Source organism: Prionailurus viverrinus, chromosome C1 (assembly GCF_022837055.1).
Source record: "Prionailurus viverrinus isolate Anna chromosome C1, UM_Priviv_1.0, whole genome shotgun sequence".
Classification (NCBI taxonomy): Eukaryota; Metazoa; Chordata; class Mammalia; order Carnivora; family Felidae; genus Prionailurus; species Prionailurus viverrinus.
Window position 1 is genome coordinate 184,133,324 of NC_062568.1, and position 18,728 is coordinate 184,152,051.

At 43.4% G+C, this 18,728-nt stretch overlaps 1 protein-coding gene across 15 annotated transcripts in view; it reads right to left on the reverse strand.

The window, feature by feature from the left end:
* The window catches only part of MACF1 (microtubule actin crosslinking factor 1), a 331,328-nt gene that overhangs the window by 167,222 nt on the left and 145,378 nt on the right, over positions 1-18,728 (reverse strand). For all 15 annotated transcript variants that reach the window (XM_047871166.1, XM_047871165.1, XM_047871167.1 and 12 more), the window contains exon 5: positions 17,151-17,243. In XM_047871166.1, coding sequence (XP_047727122.1) covers positions 17,151-17,243 — 93 coding nt within the window. The remainder of the gene's footprint in view (positions 1-17,150; positions 17,244-18,728) is intronic.

An 18,728-nucleotide genomic window follows, 5' to 3' on the forward strand; every position in this document is an offset into this window, starting at 1 on the left:
TTATTCCTGGGTTTTCCCCTATTTTTCTACTAGGGTGTTTACCTTTTTGTTTATTTGTAGGGATTCTTTAAATACTACTACTAACAACTACCATTTATTGTGCTTCACTGTATTAACTCATAAAATTCTCACAACGACTCTACAAAGTATATACTACTGTTATCCTCAATTTACAAATAAGGAAATTATATCGCAGAGAAGTTAAGTAACTTGCCCCAAGGTTCACTGCTAGTAGGTAGTAGAGCTGGAATTCAAATTCAGACGATCTGGCTCCACACTCCTAACCACCTTACTTATACTACATTTCATAGATTCTGAATATTAATCCTTTTTCAGAATATGCATTATGCAACCATTACCATTATTTTTCTTAACTTACCATTTGAAATGGAAAGTTTCAAATACATGCGCAAAGAAACTGAACAGTCTAGTGAACTCCTATGTACCCATCACCCACTTTCCACCATTTCAACTCACAGCTAATCTTATTTCATCTACACTCAACCCACTTCATGCTCCCCTGATATTATGAAGCAAACCGACACACATGGCATTTCTTCCATAAATACTTCAGTGAGTAGCTCTAAAACATGAGGACTCTTTTTTTATTATTATCATTTTTAAGTAATCTCTACACCCAACGTGGGGCTTGAACTTACAACCCTGAGATCAGAAGTCACATGCTCTAATGACTGAGGCAGCCAGGTGTCCCTAAATCATAAGGACTCTTTTTAACATAACCATACCACCACTGTTACACCTAAAAATTCATGATTCTTTTTTTTTTTAATTTTTTTTAAATGTGTATTTATTTTTGAGAGAGAGGGAGAAAGAGCATGAGCAGGGGAGGGGTAGAGAGAGGGAGACACAGAACCTAAAGCAGGTACCAGGCTCTCAGGTGTCAGCACAGAGCCAGATGTGGGGCTTGAACTCATGAACCATGAGTTCATGACCTGAGCTGAAGTCGACGCTTAACCGACTGAGCCACCCAGGCGCCCCTCATGATGATTCTTTGTAACAATTATTTGGGGAGGGGGTAGAGAGAGAGAGACAAAGGGAGAATCCCAAGCAGGCTCCACGCCCAGCACAGAACCCAACTCAGGGCTCCATCTCACCACCATGAGGTCATGACCTGAGGCAAAATCAAGAGTCAGATGCTCAACCGACTGAGTCACCTGGGCGCCCGTAGTAATAAATTTTTGAAAAAGAAAAAAGTCCTTTCTTAACCAAAGCTCCTTTCTTAAAAAGAAAAAAAAATTTTTTTTTAGTGTTTTGTTTATTTTTGAGACAGAGAGAGACAGAGCGTGAGCAGGGGAGGGGCAGAGAGAGAGAGACACACAGAATCCGAAGCAGGCTCCAGGCTCTGAGCTGTCAGCACAGAGCCCGACAGGGGGCTCAAACTCACAAACCGTGAGATCATGACCTGAGCCAAAGTCAGAGGCTTAACCAACTGAGCCACCCAGGCGCCCCAACCAAAGCTCCTTTCTTAACTGTGATTTTAACTGCTACATTCGTCTAATAGGATCATCTGGTTAATTTTGCTTTCTCCTCGCCAATATTAGTAAAACAATTCCCTATAATTAAAGAGGAGACATGGGAAAGGGATACTTGTAAACTGAAAAGGCTGAGCCCAGAAAATAATATACCAACCAATTTCCTCATCACTTCTAGCCCACAGTGTTACCTTACTATCACTCAAAATTGTATGGACTCTAAGGGTTCATGGCAAGGACACTGGTATACAGCCATGTTCTTCATTCAACAGAACCCACTAACAGTGTGGACAGGAGACTGGCATGGGAGCCAAGACAGGGAGGAGGAAGGGATTGTCAGTAATTTTCCTTGTTCCAGTAAGCCAGGTATTCTGGATACTGATGGCAGCTGGCAGTAGGGAGTCCTCCTGAGAGAAGGCTTGTGCCTGACACTCCGACCCAGCTCCAAATCCCAGTCCACTTATCATTCTGAAAACTGAAAACCATTTTTGTTAGCTGGTCCCTATCATCCCATTTCTGTGTTAACTATTTCCTGACAAGGGAAGTATCAACTATAACAGGTGAACAGTAAGGTAGACCATTTGTCTTCTATTATCTAAACCCCACACTCGGGGCACCTGAGTGGCTCAGTCGGTTAAGCATCTGACTTCAGTTCAGGTCACGATCTCATGGTTCGTGAGCTCAAGCTCCACATTCTCTCTCCCTTCCTCTCTCACTCTCTCTGTATCTCATGGGATTCTCTCTCTCCCTCTCTCTCATAAATAAATAAAATTTCAAAAAACAACAAAATAAACCCCACACTTGGCAAGAATCAGAGTCAGTTCCCATTTCTCTCTATCCCTAAAAGAAATAAAACCCACTGCGAAGTTTGTGTCCAGCCACAACAAACCCAACCCTGGCCCCATGTCCGTCAATACACCTTGGGCAATCAACAGGAGAGACGATAAAGCCTAAGTTATGCCAAGGACAGGCAGCACTCCAGAACTTGAACTGTTTCCTGAGGAGGGTTACTACTCTAACATATTAGAAACAAAAGAAGCACCAAAAAGCAAACAGAAAAATCAAGTCTGTGGAACTGCCAGCTGTCTCCTCTTTAGGAAGGAGCTGGAGTGTGACCAGCAGCAGCTGCTCCTCTGACCCCTATGTCCTCCCAGGGCAATCACCCTCAGCAGAGGGAACGCACATTCCTGTTAGATGCTCCCACTTGGGGTCTCAACCCACAGTTTATAGGAAGCCTGCAGTGTCAGAACACGCTGCTTCTGTCTCCCTGGCAGCTGCTGTCCTCGAGGCCTGTGAACAGCACGCTGATAAGGGAGCAGCTCCCTGAAGAAGTTCCTGTAGAGATCAGTGAGGGATTCAGGCCTCCTGGCCTACAGGACTTTCATTCTGAAGGGATTTCACACTTATCTTGAGAAGGTACTTCTTATCTGTGATACGGGATGGTCAGTCTGTGGTCCCTGCTTCACACGATGGGCAAGGAGCCTCAGAAATGTGTCAGCCATCTGAGCTGATGCTCAGTCATTGAACTTTTCAGCCTGGGCTGTAACTCAGTGGTCTGGCTGTGCCTGCTCTGGAAGGGTCGAAGGGATGGGATGCCCAGAAAATATGACATACCAATTTGATTCACATATTGAAAACAGCAAAAGAATCACACTGCTGTCAATACTGTCAAACTACAGAAAAGGTTTCTCCCACCAATCTTTTCTTTAAGACTCTGCACAGAGCTGTTCTGTGGAGATCCCATAATAGAAGTGCCTTGATCGCCTATGGACCATCATCAAGAATAGATTTTCATTAGGAGTTCTTTAAAATTTTACACTCGAAACTTTCTGAAAATGTCACAATTACAAGCATGTTTCCTAAAACATTATGATGCCTCCAAACCTCAGCTTTAATACTAATGGTATAAAAAGAGCAGTTTATAGCAAAACTGCTCTATATCCACTCCATACAAAGAGCTCAAATACTCATACACTCCACCTCAGCAGCCTCCACTGCTTTCCTTCCCACCTTCTCTCTTTCTCTCTTTCTCATTCTCTCCCTCATTCTCTCTCTCTCTCTCTCTCTCTCTCTCTCTCTCTCTCTCACACACACACACACACACACACACACACACACACACAACCCACACCCACAAACACTTTTATACGGAAAAGCCTAAGGTCTCCTTAGACTCTTGCCCAACCATATAATAAGCATCTTTTTTTTAAAATGTTTTATTTATTTTTGAGAGAGACAGAGAGACAGAGCACAAGTGGGGAAGGGGCAGAGAGAGAGAGAGGGAGATATAGAACCCGAGCTGTCAGCAGAGCCTGAAGCAGGGCTCAAACTCACGAACCACAAGATCATGACCTGAGCCAAAGTCGGAGATTTAATCGACTGAACCACCCAGGTACCCCATAAAAAATATTTTCAATGGCCTTCCTTCCAGCTGTTGGGAGTCCTCAAACTCCATAATAACAAAGGGGACTGACATGAGCCTATCAATGGAGGAAATTCATCCCCAAAGAGGACATTTTAAGCACAGATCAAGCACAAGACATTGTGTCTCTATTCAGCCTCATGCTGTTGGGTTTGATATGCAGGGCACCAGTACGGAACAGAGGCCACATCCCTGGGCAAGGAAAATGCCCTATTTCTTCTTCCACCTTTTGCTGCACTGGGATCCTAAAGTTTTTATTTCTTCTACCACAGGAAGCTGATATGCCAACAAAAGTTCTTTAGTCATTGGTGAATTAATAACTTCAGTCACCTACACAATCACAGACTTACATACAAGATCCTGTGCCGCCCACTGTCTTGCTAGTCCCCTTCCCCTCACTGTGTCCAAATCTCTTGAATTCCTACTTACTCCTTGACCCTAGAAGCATTCACAGTGCCCACCACCATCACCACGGACACCTATGCCTTCAATATAACAACAAAAACTTGTTCAAGCCATAAACAAGTCCACCCAGAACACAAACTTTTTCTAGCCTTGAACCTTCAAACTATTCTAACCCCTCCTCTCTGAGTTAAGCTCCAGATAATTCTGTGCCCCTTTCCTCTAATGCTGCAATTAGGAACCCATGGAGGACCAGCCCTCTCCACCTATACAAATACCGAATGGGTGTTGTCATTAGCAGTGTCCCCATAGGAGTGGGATTACATCAGCCCTCGTAAGAACATCACTCTCCAGGGAAGAGCAATCACACTGGGGTCAGCTGCCTTGGCCCGAACCCCTGCCACATTCCCTATGCCTTCTGCACTCATTTAGGAGATTCAGCTAGGCCTCCCTTCAGCCACCACACTACAACTTCCTGTAGCAGGGATGCTCATAAACAGACCTGCCTGAGAAAGTTAAGTACTACCTAGCACTGCACTTTGAAAGATAACCCCGCCAGATAGCTCGAGCAATTATGCTGTGTGGTTACCCGGAATCAGGGATTCCCCAGAGACAACGAGACTTGGTTTCAAGCATCAAGGGGCAGATCTGAAATAGACTCCGCTTGCCAAACCCAGTCACTAACTCTTGGTACGTGACATGGGGGTAAGTCCGCGAAGAAGCACCAGGATCCTCACTTCTTAGCACACTTCACTTTGATAAGTTTGAGGGCCAGGAATCCAAATGTGAACGTAGCCCACCTACCTCCTCCAGACCCCATGGTGGGGTGTGACTTGCCTCCAAAGAAAGGGTGCCATCCTCTTCGGAGAAGGATGTGGAGCTCTTTTCAGGCTCTGTGTCTCTAGGTTGGATCCCGCGTAAGTGTGGCCCGTCACTGCCGTAGCCAGAGGAGGAGGGCAAAACGCTCACAGTCCTGCCGCTGATGGATAAATCACTCTGAGAAGTAGGCAGTCTGGGACCCTGGGGGGGCACTCGACTCACATGGGCAGGTTCTGTGCATCTGTGACCTCTCGACTGGTCCGGCAGTGATGAAGGGACAGAAGGCTCTGCAATCCAGGCACCTGTCTGAGGGCCACTGCAAATACCCGCGGTTCCTGCCCCCACACCCTGGACCCCTGAAAGTTGGTCTGGAGACCCTGCATCGGTGGGGTGGTCTGGCGGGGGGAAGGTGCCGCTCCGAAGTCCAAGCTGAGCACCTCCTTTCCCCACTGCAGTCTCCCCTTGCAAAGGCAGCAGCACAGCCCTGCTGTTGCAGGACGCCATCCTCGGAAATTCCACCAGTTGGCTCACTGACTTCTCACAGTTCCTTTCCGCCGGGTTATCAAGCAGGTGAGCGATGACAGTCCTCCCCTCTTGCAGGGAATCCCAGACCCCTCCGGCAACTGATGACTCATTCTCCAACAAAAGGTGAGCAGTCTGGATCTCCCCTTGGAATCTCTCCTTCACCTGCACGATCATCCCCTGAGCACCCATCCCTGAGCTGGGGGCTGAGTCCCGAGGCAGTAAAATGTCCAAGGGGGGGTGCTCTGTCCCTCCTGCTCCTTCCTCCTTTTGGAGACTCACTGTTAACTTCGGTAGGGTTTCTGTCTCTTCAATTAGTGTGGTTCCTTCCAAGGGTTCCTCCTCATGAGATACCTCTGGAGTAGGGGTTTTCTTCCCCCTCCACTTCCTTTTGAACCGAACCCTTTTCTTAGGAGATATGGGAGCCTTCTCCGGAATAGCTCTTGAATCTTTCGGCTCCTTAACACAGCCCAGTGAATTTCCCATCGCCTTCCTCTCCTAATCTCATCAAAAACGCAGCTAAGCCGGTCCTGGGATCCCAGAGAAATCCCAACCTTGGCTTCATCGGATTAGATGCACATTTAAAAACATGCACTATGCCGGCAATCCCTCCAATTCTTTCTCCCTCCCTCCCCGCCTCTCTGTCTCTCCCAGCCGCTGCCGATTCAGACAGCCATCTTACAGGCTCAGAGCTGCAACAAGACAAATTCAAAGCATCTCACTGCAGTTCAGAAATCACTTGACCTAAAAGCAGACAGAAACCGGATTGGCTGCAGCTTCCTCTCTCCAAATATGAGGTAATTGGAGCACTGCCCTCAGAAACACAAACAGAAAGCAAAAAGGAGCTAGAAACCAGGGGAGGGGGGGGGAAACTAGGGAGGGTGAGGAGGAGGGGGTGGGATGTAAGAGTAAAGGGAAAAGGGAGGGGAAAGAAGGGAGGCCATGGAAGAAGGTAACGTGAAGGGAGGAGGAGGAGGAAGAGGGGAAAGCAAACCAGCGTGCCGCTACCTTGGCAGGGAAGGGCCAAGAAGAACCAGGGCTGGGGACGCTGCCATTATCACTGCCCCCCAGACTCTGAAAGGAAAGAGATTTCAATTGTTCTGCCAGATACCCAGAAGAAAATATCAAGCAATGAAGACAGATGCTCAAATTTTTCAGGTCAGAAATAATAAAATTATCTTAAACAAATTATAATCTGAAGAGAGACCCGAAACTACTCCTCACAGTTAAGAAACACAGGCTTTAAAGATCTAGCCTCCTACAGCATTTATTTCTCTCCTCGCCTTCCCAAAAAGAGAGACAGGAGAGAGAGAGAGAGAGATCTGTTAATTCTGTTAGCCAATGACACAGAGGAGACACTGGGAAATCGTTTTTGAGTATTGTGTAAGGAGGCTCTGTAAAAAGGATACGGCTTCCAAATACAAGAGAGAAGCTCCACCTCTGCTGAACAATAGTTACACAAACGTTCACCAGTAATCACTGATGCCGCCAGCTAACATTTTTTTCAGCATTTGCTACGTGCCACGCACTATGCTAAACTATGGATTACCTCATTTAATTCTGACAGTAACCATATGGAGTCAAAACTACTATTTTACAGGTAAAGAAACAGAGGTTTAAGAAAGTTGATTAATTTGCTCCAGGCTACGCAGCTAATAAGTGGCAAAGCCAGTCCGTGAACTCCTATTTGTTAATTTCAACTCCATGTTATGCTATGTTCTAACTGTGGCAGGGATGGGTCTGTCCTCAATTAAATAAAACAGGAAGATACCCACTGTTCTGAATTGTCCACTAGACTCACATGGGCCAAGGACCCAAACAGATAACACTGGGAGTAAGAGAGGAAGTTGCTAAAATGAGTCCCAGATGGTTTTTACTCAAGTTGCAGCAGGGCAGGAAGTCTGAATTAAAGGTCTAAAAAGTTGGACTAAAAAATCACCCTGTTATGTCAATGGGATTCGCCCACCCCAATTTTTAGTATAGTGTTTCACAGATGAGATAACACCACAGCCTTAGGGGCTCTGGATGGAGTGGAAAGAGGTTGTACTTCCCTGCTGCAGCTGTTTATTCTATACTGAAAGGATCCACACCACACAGCAGAGGAAAATAGCCTGCCTGGTTCTGTGTAAATGCTACCCACCTCTCCTGAAAAATGCCCTGCACGGAAGGAAACCCGAAGGCAGCAGCCCCTACATAACTGCTTACTGAGACCCATCTGCCTCCACTGCAATAGGTGTTTCTCCCCAAGCCTTTTCCTACAGCTGAGCGCAAAGCTGCAGCACCATCTTATGGTGATCATAATCCACAGCAAGAAACGAGACCAGGAGACCAGCATGGAAGAGAAACTCAGACTACAGGAGACCATGTAATCAGCAAAAAACTCTCACATCATAGTATAATTCTCTAAGTAAGCACCAGCCTTCACTCCTCCACCAAACAGAACGAACTATGGAACTTCTCAGGTACACACCCAGGGCCGAAGCTTGAATATTTTTCATGAAATACAAGCAAACCAAATTCCTGCAACTGATCAACTTAGGGGCAAGAGAGACAGCTGCTTTATCTGACTGCTGCTGACAGCGGGGCCTGACAGAACTTGGCATATTTATTTATGGGAGTCGTTTCTTTTTTAAACGTCTTGCCCATGTTGGACAGATCGGGCCTTCATTTCCTTCTGCCCCAGAGGAAAACTGGCCTAGGGAAGGAGCAGAGCTTTCACTAAAGGAGGCCTAGGTTCAAATTCCCAGCTCTAGTAACTTAGTAGCTAAGTAACTAACTTGCTAGGTGGTTCAGTTTCCTTACCCGTAAAATGTGGATACTACCACCTGTGGAAGTGGGTGAGAGAAGGCCGATGAGGTAATGCCTTATAAAGTGCTTGGCTCAGTTCCTGGTCTTCAGTAAATCCCTTTTCTTCCCATTTGTTACTTAAGCAACAAGATAGGAGACACTCTACCATCACCACCACTGGGGTCCTAATATACTCTTTTTTTCTTGACTAGGCTCTTAAGAAAGTAGATATGTTCTAAGACCCAAAGTTCAGGTGTTTGTTTTTCTTAACAGAGGCTCTGCTTCCACTATTTCACTAAGTAAGTCAACTCTGATCACTACTAAGACTTCACCCTGTACCTTTTTTCTCACCTCACCTGAGCTCTCAACATAGGGTGCCGCCTTCTGGCAAAGCAGCTGACTAAGGGCGACTAGGAAGAGACTAGGGCACATTCTTCAGGTCTTCTGTTTTGGCTTTTTCTAGTTAACTGTTCACTGCCCACAGTTCTTACATGGAGACGGCCAGAGTGAACAAGCTCATTCATTCGTTCACTCCACAAACATGAATGGTGCCTCATCTATAGGCCAACCACTAAGTGCCATAAAGTGCACAAAAGTGTAAAGCTCACATCTACCAGCTAAAACCACTTTTTACCCTAACTTCCCTGAATTTTGTTTTATTTCAGAGTGCTAGACGTACCCTTGTATTTAATAAACATTTGAGAGTCAGAAAGCTAATTTTGTCAGATTCTGACTTTCAGAACTCATCTTTTAGATAAATTATAAATCCTAACATTAATACAGGTCTTGGCAAAACCAAGGGACAGGAAATCCTATTATTAGGATCTGAAAGTGTAATCCAAAAATGTCAGTTGGATTCTGTTTCAGTTGCTCATCTGAACAGCCAGCACTGGAAAATAGCCATCACAGTCTATTTATCTGGTCTACCTACCTCCCAGCTTTGAGAAGATCAAATTAATAAAATATCCATTCGCTTAACAAATATTTATTGAGTACCTGTTCTAAGCCAGGAAAAGAAGAGAACAAGAGACAAAATCCACTGTTAAAATGGCATCCTACTGCAGAGATCCAGACAGCAAATAAATGTTAAAACAGTAGTGTTATCCAACACAACACTATGCATCACATACTGCTCTGACAGTAATTTGGCAAAACAAAGGAAAAGTGTATGTATGACCTAATAATTCCGGTCCAGGTACCTATCCAAAAAACCCACTTTCCTATAAACCTAAGGACACATGTACACACATGTTCACTGTAGCAATGAATGCCTTCGGCACAGAGCCCGCTTCAGATCCTCTCTCCCTTCTCTCTCTGCCCATAACCCACTTGCACACATGCGCACTCTCTCTTTCTCTCTCTTAAAAATAAATAAACAAGGGAAAAAAAGGATATATAGAAGACAGAATCTATATCAACTATAAAAACATATAAACACCACCACATACCGTTATGAATACCTCATCTGTCACAAAGACACAAAAGCATATACGGGAACCATCTACATCAACTTCAGGACAGTATTTACTTGGGGAGGTCAGAAGGAACAAGAAAGTTGGTTGTATGGGAAATGTTTCATTAGCACCAACAACAGAGATTATAATGACTATTTTACTGATCCCCTAACATTTGATAGCTCTACTCTACATTTCTATTTGGCTTTATGTAGCAGGTGTCCTTGGTGAGAACAGCTAATAGACACTCAATAATAAAAGACTAGAAAACCGCAATAATACATAACTAGTGAGAGACACGTCATATTCTCTTTGAGACAAGGATGATGGAGCCTCTATATAACCCTTTATCAGCCAACCAGAAGCTTTACAAGAAGGGGAACTTCCCCACACTCCCAAACACTTAGCTAATACAGACAAACACCAAGCCATCAAGAATAGCAAAGAAAAGGAATTAGTAGTTACTTGCATCTGAGAAAATACTCTGGCAGCAGAGCTTCCCACGACAAAACAAAGTAGTTACTCAGCTAGGCTGAAATAGCAAACAGGGAATAGCAGGTAGCCAATATGCATGCAGAAGACAGACAAAACCAAAAGTATTTTATTTTCTGGTAAAATAGGTAACAGGGCAGGGAACAGTGTGCTAAGTCAAAAGCCATGGTAATTATAAGGTCTGTTAATAATTGTAACAAGTTGCTACCAGTAACTGCTGCTAATTATTGAGTATATACGTGTTCCATCTCCCTGGCTCATACCTCCCTGATTCTTTAAACCTCTATCAAGCTATTTTATGGTGCTTCTCTGAATTATTCAGTTGAACCTGGGTTAAGTCTGTGTCTAGTTCACTTTGTATCTCCCACAGACTCTACCTAAGACTTTGTTCATAGCTGGTCCTCAGTAAATGTTTGAGGAATTCAGTTAAAGAATACATTTTCCTGGGGGCACCTGGGGGCTCAGTAGGTTTAAGCATCCGACTTCGGCTCAGCTCATGGTCTCACAGCTTGTGGGTTCAAGCCCCATGTCAGACTCTGTGCTGAAACCTCAGAGCCTGGAGCCTGCTTGGGATTCTGGGTCTCCCTCTCTCTCCGCCCCTCCCCCACTCATCCTCTCCTCTCTCTCTCTCTCAAAAATAAATAAAACATTAAAAAAATACACTTTCCTATAAACTAAAACCACAAGAAGATACAATTTCATACCCACTGTGATGGTTATAATCAAAAGAAAAACAATAACAAATCTTGACGAGGATATGGAGAAGTAAGAGTCCTCACACCTTCCTGATGGAATGTAAAATGGTATAGCCACTTTGGAAGATAGTTTGGCAGTTTCTTAAAAAGTTTTCCATCAACTTACCATACAACCCAGCAATTCCACTTCAAGGTATATATCCAAGGGAAATAAAAACATACATTCACACAAAGACTGGTACTCAAATACTCGTATCAACATAACTTATAACAGCCAAAAAGTGGAAACGACCCAAATGTCCATCAACTGCTGAACAGATAAAATATGTGGTGCATATATATAATAGAACAGTACTCAGCAGTGAAAAGGCATGAAATACTGATACATGCCTCAATATAGACGAACCTCAAAATTTTAATGCTAAGTGAAAGAGGCCAGACGCAAAAGAGTACATATTCTATGACCCCATTTATGAGAATTGCCCCAAATAGGCAAATCTATAGAGACTGAAAATAGATTGGTGGCTGCCTAAGGCTGAGGAGGAAAAAGGGGGGGAATGTAAATGGACAGAATTATTTTCCTAAAATAAACAAACAATAGAATGGCAACCAAAAAGGTGTTTTAAAACAGTCAGCAAACTATATGAAAGGAGAAGAAACAACAGAAAGGGCAGGTCTGGAGGCTGGACTTCTCTGAGTACACCTCACATGCACTTTAAAATTTTCCCTTTGGAACAACATAGATGGTCTATATAACATAAAATAAAATGGAAAGGGGAAAAGCAATCCCTAAAAATTTGGAGGCAAATAAAAACCAATGAACCTAATTGTGTACTGAATTAATAGCTTCACAACACAGAAATTTTTTTCAAATGATTTTAAAATATAATTATGTGTACATTCTTAGGAGATATACACAAAGGACAATGAAAACTATAAAGAAATCACAAACTTCTTAGGGTGCCTGGGTGGCTCAGTTGGCTAACCATCCGACTCTTGATTTCAGCTCGGGTCATGATCAAGCCCCACATGGGGCTCTGCGCTGACAGGGCTGAGCCTGCTTGGGATTTTCTCTCTCCCTCCCTCCATCTCTGCTCCTGCCCCACTCACACTTTCTCTGTCTCTCAAAATAAATAAATAAACTTTTGAAAAATTACAAACTTCTCAGTAATCATATTGTTAATAATAACACTAAGATTGCTGTTTTGGTTCAAATACATGTAATATATCTATGTGATTGTACACACATCTACATGTATGTAGGTATATGGAAAAGGGAGTAAGTAATATGTTACTGTTGTTAGGATCAAGATTTTCAGCATGAGTAAAAAAGATATAAAGTCAAAGAAGTTAAAATAAAACTATAATTTGGGGGTGCCTGGATGGCTCAGTCAGAAGAGCATGTGATTCTTGATCTCAGGGTCATAAGTTCAAGCCCCACACTGGGTATAGAGATTACTAAAAATAAATAAATAAAATTTTTAAAATAACTCTGTAATTTTAAGTTTGAATGAGAGATAGCAGTATAAATTCATGGTTTTTTAAAATAAGGAAAATATACTTATTAGCTAGCTCTGTCCACAGAAAAACTGACCAACCCAGTAGCATTCAGATTGTGGTCAATAAAGAATGAGAGTTTCTGGAAGAAATTGCTAATTTCAGGCCTTGGGCAGGAAATACACAGAGTCTGGAACATCTCATCACAAGAAACAAAGGAGATTATCAAAAAGGACTATGGAGATGATGCCAAAAGACTCAGAGTCCACTTTAGGAAGCTCTCATTGGCCAAAGATGGAGTTGAGTATTAGGAAGAATGATAGCTGTATTTTATTGGAACACATTTAAAAACCCAGGAGTCATAAGTGACACTAAGAAAAAAAATGAAAAAACTTTCATTTTCTTATCTTTGAGAATCTTAGGGAACCAATTAATTATGCTGAAAACTGGTAAACAGAGGGAGATCTTTGTATCTGCCCTTTCCTAGAGGAGATATCTCTTAGGGTAATTGCTGAGGTGAAGTTCTTCTTTATAGAAGTAATCCAGCTAAATAATCAAAAAGGAATGAAGGAATTTGAGCAGCACCATTTTGCAACTTTTAAAAAGTAGGCTCTAGCGTGGAGCCCAGTGAGGGGCTTGAACTCACGACTCTAAGATCAAGACCTGAGCTGAGATCAAGAGTCAGCTACTTACCCAACTGAGCCCCTGCAGGCACCCCTGCAACTTCTAATGAAACAGTGGAACTAGCAACAATGATGAGTGGTTGCTAAAACTATTAGGTGAAGATGTAATAGGGACTGGATGATCAGGCTGCTAATAGCTGAACCCACATGTTCAGCAGCAGACGTATACTACTCAACATCACCATCCTTGCCCTCCACATCCTCCCTAAAGGTATCTGAACGTGATTGAGCCTCAGGTCTAGATCTAAACCACCAGTTGATAAGCAATACAACAGAGGGATGGAAGATGTCACAGAGATGCTATCAACATCTTTATAAACCTTAAAGGACAAAAGACCAGATTTCCTCAATGGATTGTTGGGGGGAGGGAAAATTTAATGCAATATGTAGACTTTGTTGGGATTCTGATTCATAGAAATCAACTTTTTTTTTTTTAAATGAAGTAACTGGAGAAATCTGAACACTAATCAGATACTTGATGATTTTAAGAAATTATTGAGTTTCACAGTGTTATACTAGTTTGCTTAAATTAAGAGTCTTTAGGGGCACTTGGGGGACCTAGTCAGTTAAGTGTCCAACTTTGGCTCAGGTCATGATCTTGCATGTTCGTGGGTTTAAGCCTTGTGACAGGCTCTATGCTGACAGTTTGGAGCCTGGAGCTGCTTTGGATTCTGTGTCTTCCTCTCTCTCTGCTCCTCCCTCGCTCATTCATTCATTCATTCACTCATTCTCTCTCTCTCTCTCAAATGAATAAACATTAAAAAAATTTTTTAAATTAAGAAATCTTTATCTTTCAGAGATATATGCTGAACTACATACAGATGAAATTACATGAAGTTTGGGATTTCTTTCAAGATAACCTACTGGGGTTTGAGGAGTGGATTAGGATATAGATGAAATAATACTGGCCATGAGTTAAGAACTGTCGGGATAGGTGATAGGTATATGGTAGTTCTTCACACTGTTTTCTCTACTTTTATCAATATTTGAAGGTTTTCATAAGAAATTTTTTTTTTCAACATTTATTTATTTTTGGGACAGAGAGAGACAGAGCATGAATGGGGGAGGGGCAGAGAGGGAGGGAGACACAGAATCGGAAACAGGCTCCAGACTCTGAGCCATCAGCCCAGAGCCTGACGCGGGGCTCGAACTCACGGACCGCGAGATCGTGACCTGGCTGAAGTCGGACGCTTAACCGACTGTGCCACCCAGGTGCCCCTAGAAATTTTTAAAGAAAGGGGCGTCTGAGTGGCTCAGTTGGGCTAAGCATCCAACTTTGGCCTAGGTCATGGCTGAGGTCATGATCTCACGGTTCTCCTGAGTTCAAGCCCTACATCGGGCTCTGTGTTGACAGCTCAGAGCCTAGAGCCTGCTTCAGATTCTGTTGTCTCCCTCTCTATGCCCTTCCTCTGCTCATGCTCTGTCTCTCTCTCTCTCATAAAAAAAATTTTTTTTTTAATTTTTAAAGAAAGAGAAAGTACACATTTTCCTGATGGAGCTGTTCAGGAAAACAATGGTTCCATTATCTCCATCTCTTCTGTCCCAGCAAAGTTTTGATTAACCAATTCAGTTTTTATTCCTTGGCCTATGAGTCTCCCTTTTAAAAAGAGATTGAATTACAGTCAAGATAAATAGAGACATAGTGTAGACACAGTCCTCTTATCTCACATCTATGAGACCGACACTGGGACTCACGGTGGGGACAAGTTTGTGGCAAAAATACAAACGGCCAAAACAGTTTCTCTAAAAACATCAACAACAACAACAACACTCCTCTGTTCTTAAGGGCTCTAAGGGGATACCTCTACTGCTCCATGAAAGCTCAGCGAAGTTCTTACACCCACCCTGCTAAGGCACACCTGCCAAGTTCATGTTCCTGGTTATCCCTATATCCAAAGCATGCTTAAAGACACCCTGTGATGGCACAAAAATACATGTTACTTCCACACTTTCCAGATTGCCAGCACTGGCTCCAAACCAGAGCCACAAGAAATAAACCCCAAACTCAATTTTCTCAGGTAATGAGGAATGCTGGGACATCTGCTGTTCTGCTTCTAACCAGCAGGTGGCACTATTGCCCCAACTAGGACATCACAGTCACTTGGGTCCCTGGAGTCCATTCCTTGAGTTATTTATATTAGCCTTCTTTTCTTACCTGCTCAAAAAATGCTCCCTCTAATCTATCAGCTTCATATACAGGGACTGTGTATGGGGGAGCTGTCTGAGAAACAGCTTTGTTTGGCTGAGCTAAAATGATTCAAGATGGTCTTTTTATAAAAATAAGGCTGTATTTTTCCAACAGCAATCCAGACTTGAAAAGGATTTCCCTTCTTAGGAATGGAGCAGCAACAAGGCTGTGTGACCATGTGAACACTACCAAGATGCCACTGCTCTTGAGTATGATGGAAGCAACAAGCTTGTGCTTACCAGCCCATATACAAACCCAGCTGCTAAGGTGCTTGCTGTGGACTGAATGTTAGTGCTCCCTCAAAATTCGTGTTGAAGCCCTTACCTGCAACGTGATATATTTGGAGGTGGGGGCCTTTGAGAGGTAATTAGTTTCAGATGAGGTAATGAAAGCAGAGCCCCCACGCTGGGGCTTACAAAAGGATGAAGAGACATGAGATCTCTTTCTCTGTACCCATGCACCAAGGAAAGATCATGTGAGGAGACAGCCAGGAATAGGGCCCCCACCAAGAACCTGACCATGCTGACACTCTGATCTCAGACTTCCAGCCTCCAGAACCATGAGAACAAGGTGTTTGTTGTGTAAGCCACCTAATCTATGGTACAGGCACACCTTGTTTCATTGTGCTTCACTTTACTACACTTCACAGAAACTGCATTTTCTACAAATTGAAAGTTTGTGGCAACCCTGCATCAGTAAGTCTATCTGTGTCATTTTTCCAACAGCATTTGCTCACCTGTGTCTGTGTCACACTTTGGTAATTCTCCCAATATTTCAAAAGTTTCATTATTATTGTATCTGTTATGGTGATCTGTGATCAGTGATTATGGCTCACTGAAACTCAGATGATAGCATTTTTTAGCAATAAGCTATTTAAAAAAAATTTTTTTTAACGTTTATTTATTTTTGAGACAGAGCATGAATGGGGGAGAGTCAGAGAGAGAGGGAGACACAGAATCTGAAACAGGCTCCAGGCTCTGAGCAGTCAGCACAGAACCCAACGCGGGGCTCGAACTCACAGACCGCGAGATCATGACCTGAGCCGAAGTCGGACGCTTAACCGACTGAGCCACCCAGGCGCCCCAACAATAAGCTATTTTTTAATTGAGGTCTGTACACTTTTTAAAAATACAATGCTATTGCACACTTACAGACTACAGTATAAACATAACTTTTTATATGCACGAGGAAACCAAAAAGTTCATCTGACTTGCTTTATTGTGGTGGTCTGGATCCAAATCTGCAATATCTCTAAGGTCACCTGTATTTCATTACAGAACCCCAAACTGACTAAGGCAGTGCTATAATTAACCAGGCTTGTTTTAAGATCATTAGAGATGAGGAAAAGTCTACACCAAAGCAGGATTACAACCCTTCACCCCACCCTTCTAAAAGCATCAAACGGCCCATACTGTGAGTCCCCATAGAGTCAGTTTTGACCCAACTGAGCAGACTTCTAACAACCGGCCAACACACAAACCAGTGAAAAATCCCATTTCAGCATGCAATGATCAGGAAGTTCTGGGTTTAGGCCGCAAGAGCTCTGTCCCCAGGCTACTTCTACTCTCACCCTTGTTCACGGCCACACACAGAGAAGAAAGGCTTGGCGCTAACCATGGAAGGCTACACATCTTCTAGTTCCTTCTAGGCAACATCCAAGCCAAGCAACAATGACCCCAAACTTCACAGGCCCTACCTGGAAGTGCAAAATAATGGTCCAGATCAGGCCCAGGGTCAGCTTGGGGTTGCCATCCGTGATGTCATCGTTGCGAATATTCACTAGTTTCACCTGGAAAACAAACAGAAGCTGATCTCAGAGCTCTGGGACTTTTGGTTTTGATTTCATTTTTGCAGATTTTCATCCTTATATCCAACTAAACTGATTGTGTGTGGTGTATGTACGCAAGTACAGCTCTATGAGTCTGAACGTCTGTATTGATGCATAATTACCACCGCAGTCAGAATAACAGAACACTTCTGTCACCCTGACAAGGTGATTTCATGCTGCTCCTCTGTGGTCACACCCTGACTTCACCTCTAATTCCTGCCAACCACTGATCCATTCCCCATCTTACTTGTTCTAAAATGTCGTATGAATAGAATCAGACAGTATTAAGTTTTTGATACTGGGTTTTTGGGGTTTTTTTTCACTCAGCATAGCGCCCTGGAGATCTCCATCCTTGTTGTTATATGTATCACTAGTTTGCTCCTTTTTACTGCTTAGTAGTATTCCATCGTATCAACAGACTATGCTGTGTTTACCCATTCATCCACTGAAGAACATTCGGGTTGTTTCCAGTTTGGGACAGTGATGAATAAAGCTCCTAGATTCATGAGCATATGCTTTCATTTCTACAGGGTAAATTCCCAGGCGTGGGACTGCTGGGTCATATGGTATATGTTTAGCTTTAGACAAAACTGCCAAACTCTCTTCCCCCATGATTGTACCATTTTGCATTCCTATCAGCAAGGCAACCTTATAAGCACATGGTATCGTGAGTTGCTTTTTTATTAAGTCATCACAGCGCTGATTTTTTTTCTTTCTTTTTTTTCCCATGGGAGGGAATAGCAAGCCCCTCTCCCTTACTCTTTGGCCTGTTCTCACCTCCATTTTCCCTCCTCTGCTGAAGATATCCACACCTGCCCATGCCTCCACTAGCATCTGTTTTTACCTGTAAAATCTCATTCTAATAACACAATGTGCATAGACACACAGGCCCTATCTGCTGCTATCCCACATGCTGGAAACTGAGAGATTTCCCGGGATGTGGGACTTTCAGTGTTGAAACTGTGAGAGCACCAGGAAAAGCAGCCCAGCCCCTGCGAGCCTTTTCTGTCAGACCCTCATGGAGTTCCCGTTCAACTGTGACAAACTGCCCTTGAGCTGGCCTCTCTTTATCTCTTCAGTTGAACTGAAACCTATGTGTCTCTAAAGAACTCTGGTGACCTCACTTCTCCCCCTACACCAACAGTGACCTGGTACCACAGGTGAAATCCTTGTGTCCCTCCAAAATTCATATGTTAAATTCTAACACTCATTGTGATGGTATTTGGAGGTGGTCCCTTGGGAGGTGATTAAGTCACGAGGGTGAAACCCACATGAATGGGAATGGCACCCTTATAAAAGAGAACCCAGAGAGCTCCCCTGCCCCTCCACCATGTGAGGACACAGCCAGAAGACTGTGGTCTAAGAACCAGAAAACAGGATCTCGCAGACACTGAATCTGCTGGTACCTTACTCTTGAACTTCCCAGTCTCCAGAACTGTGAAAAAT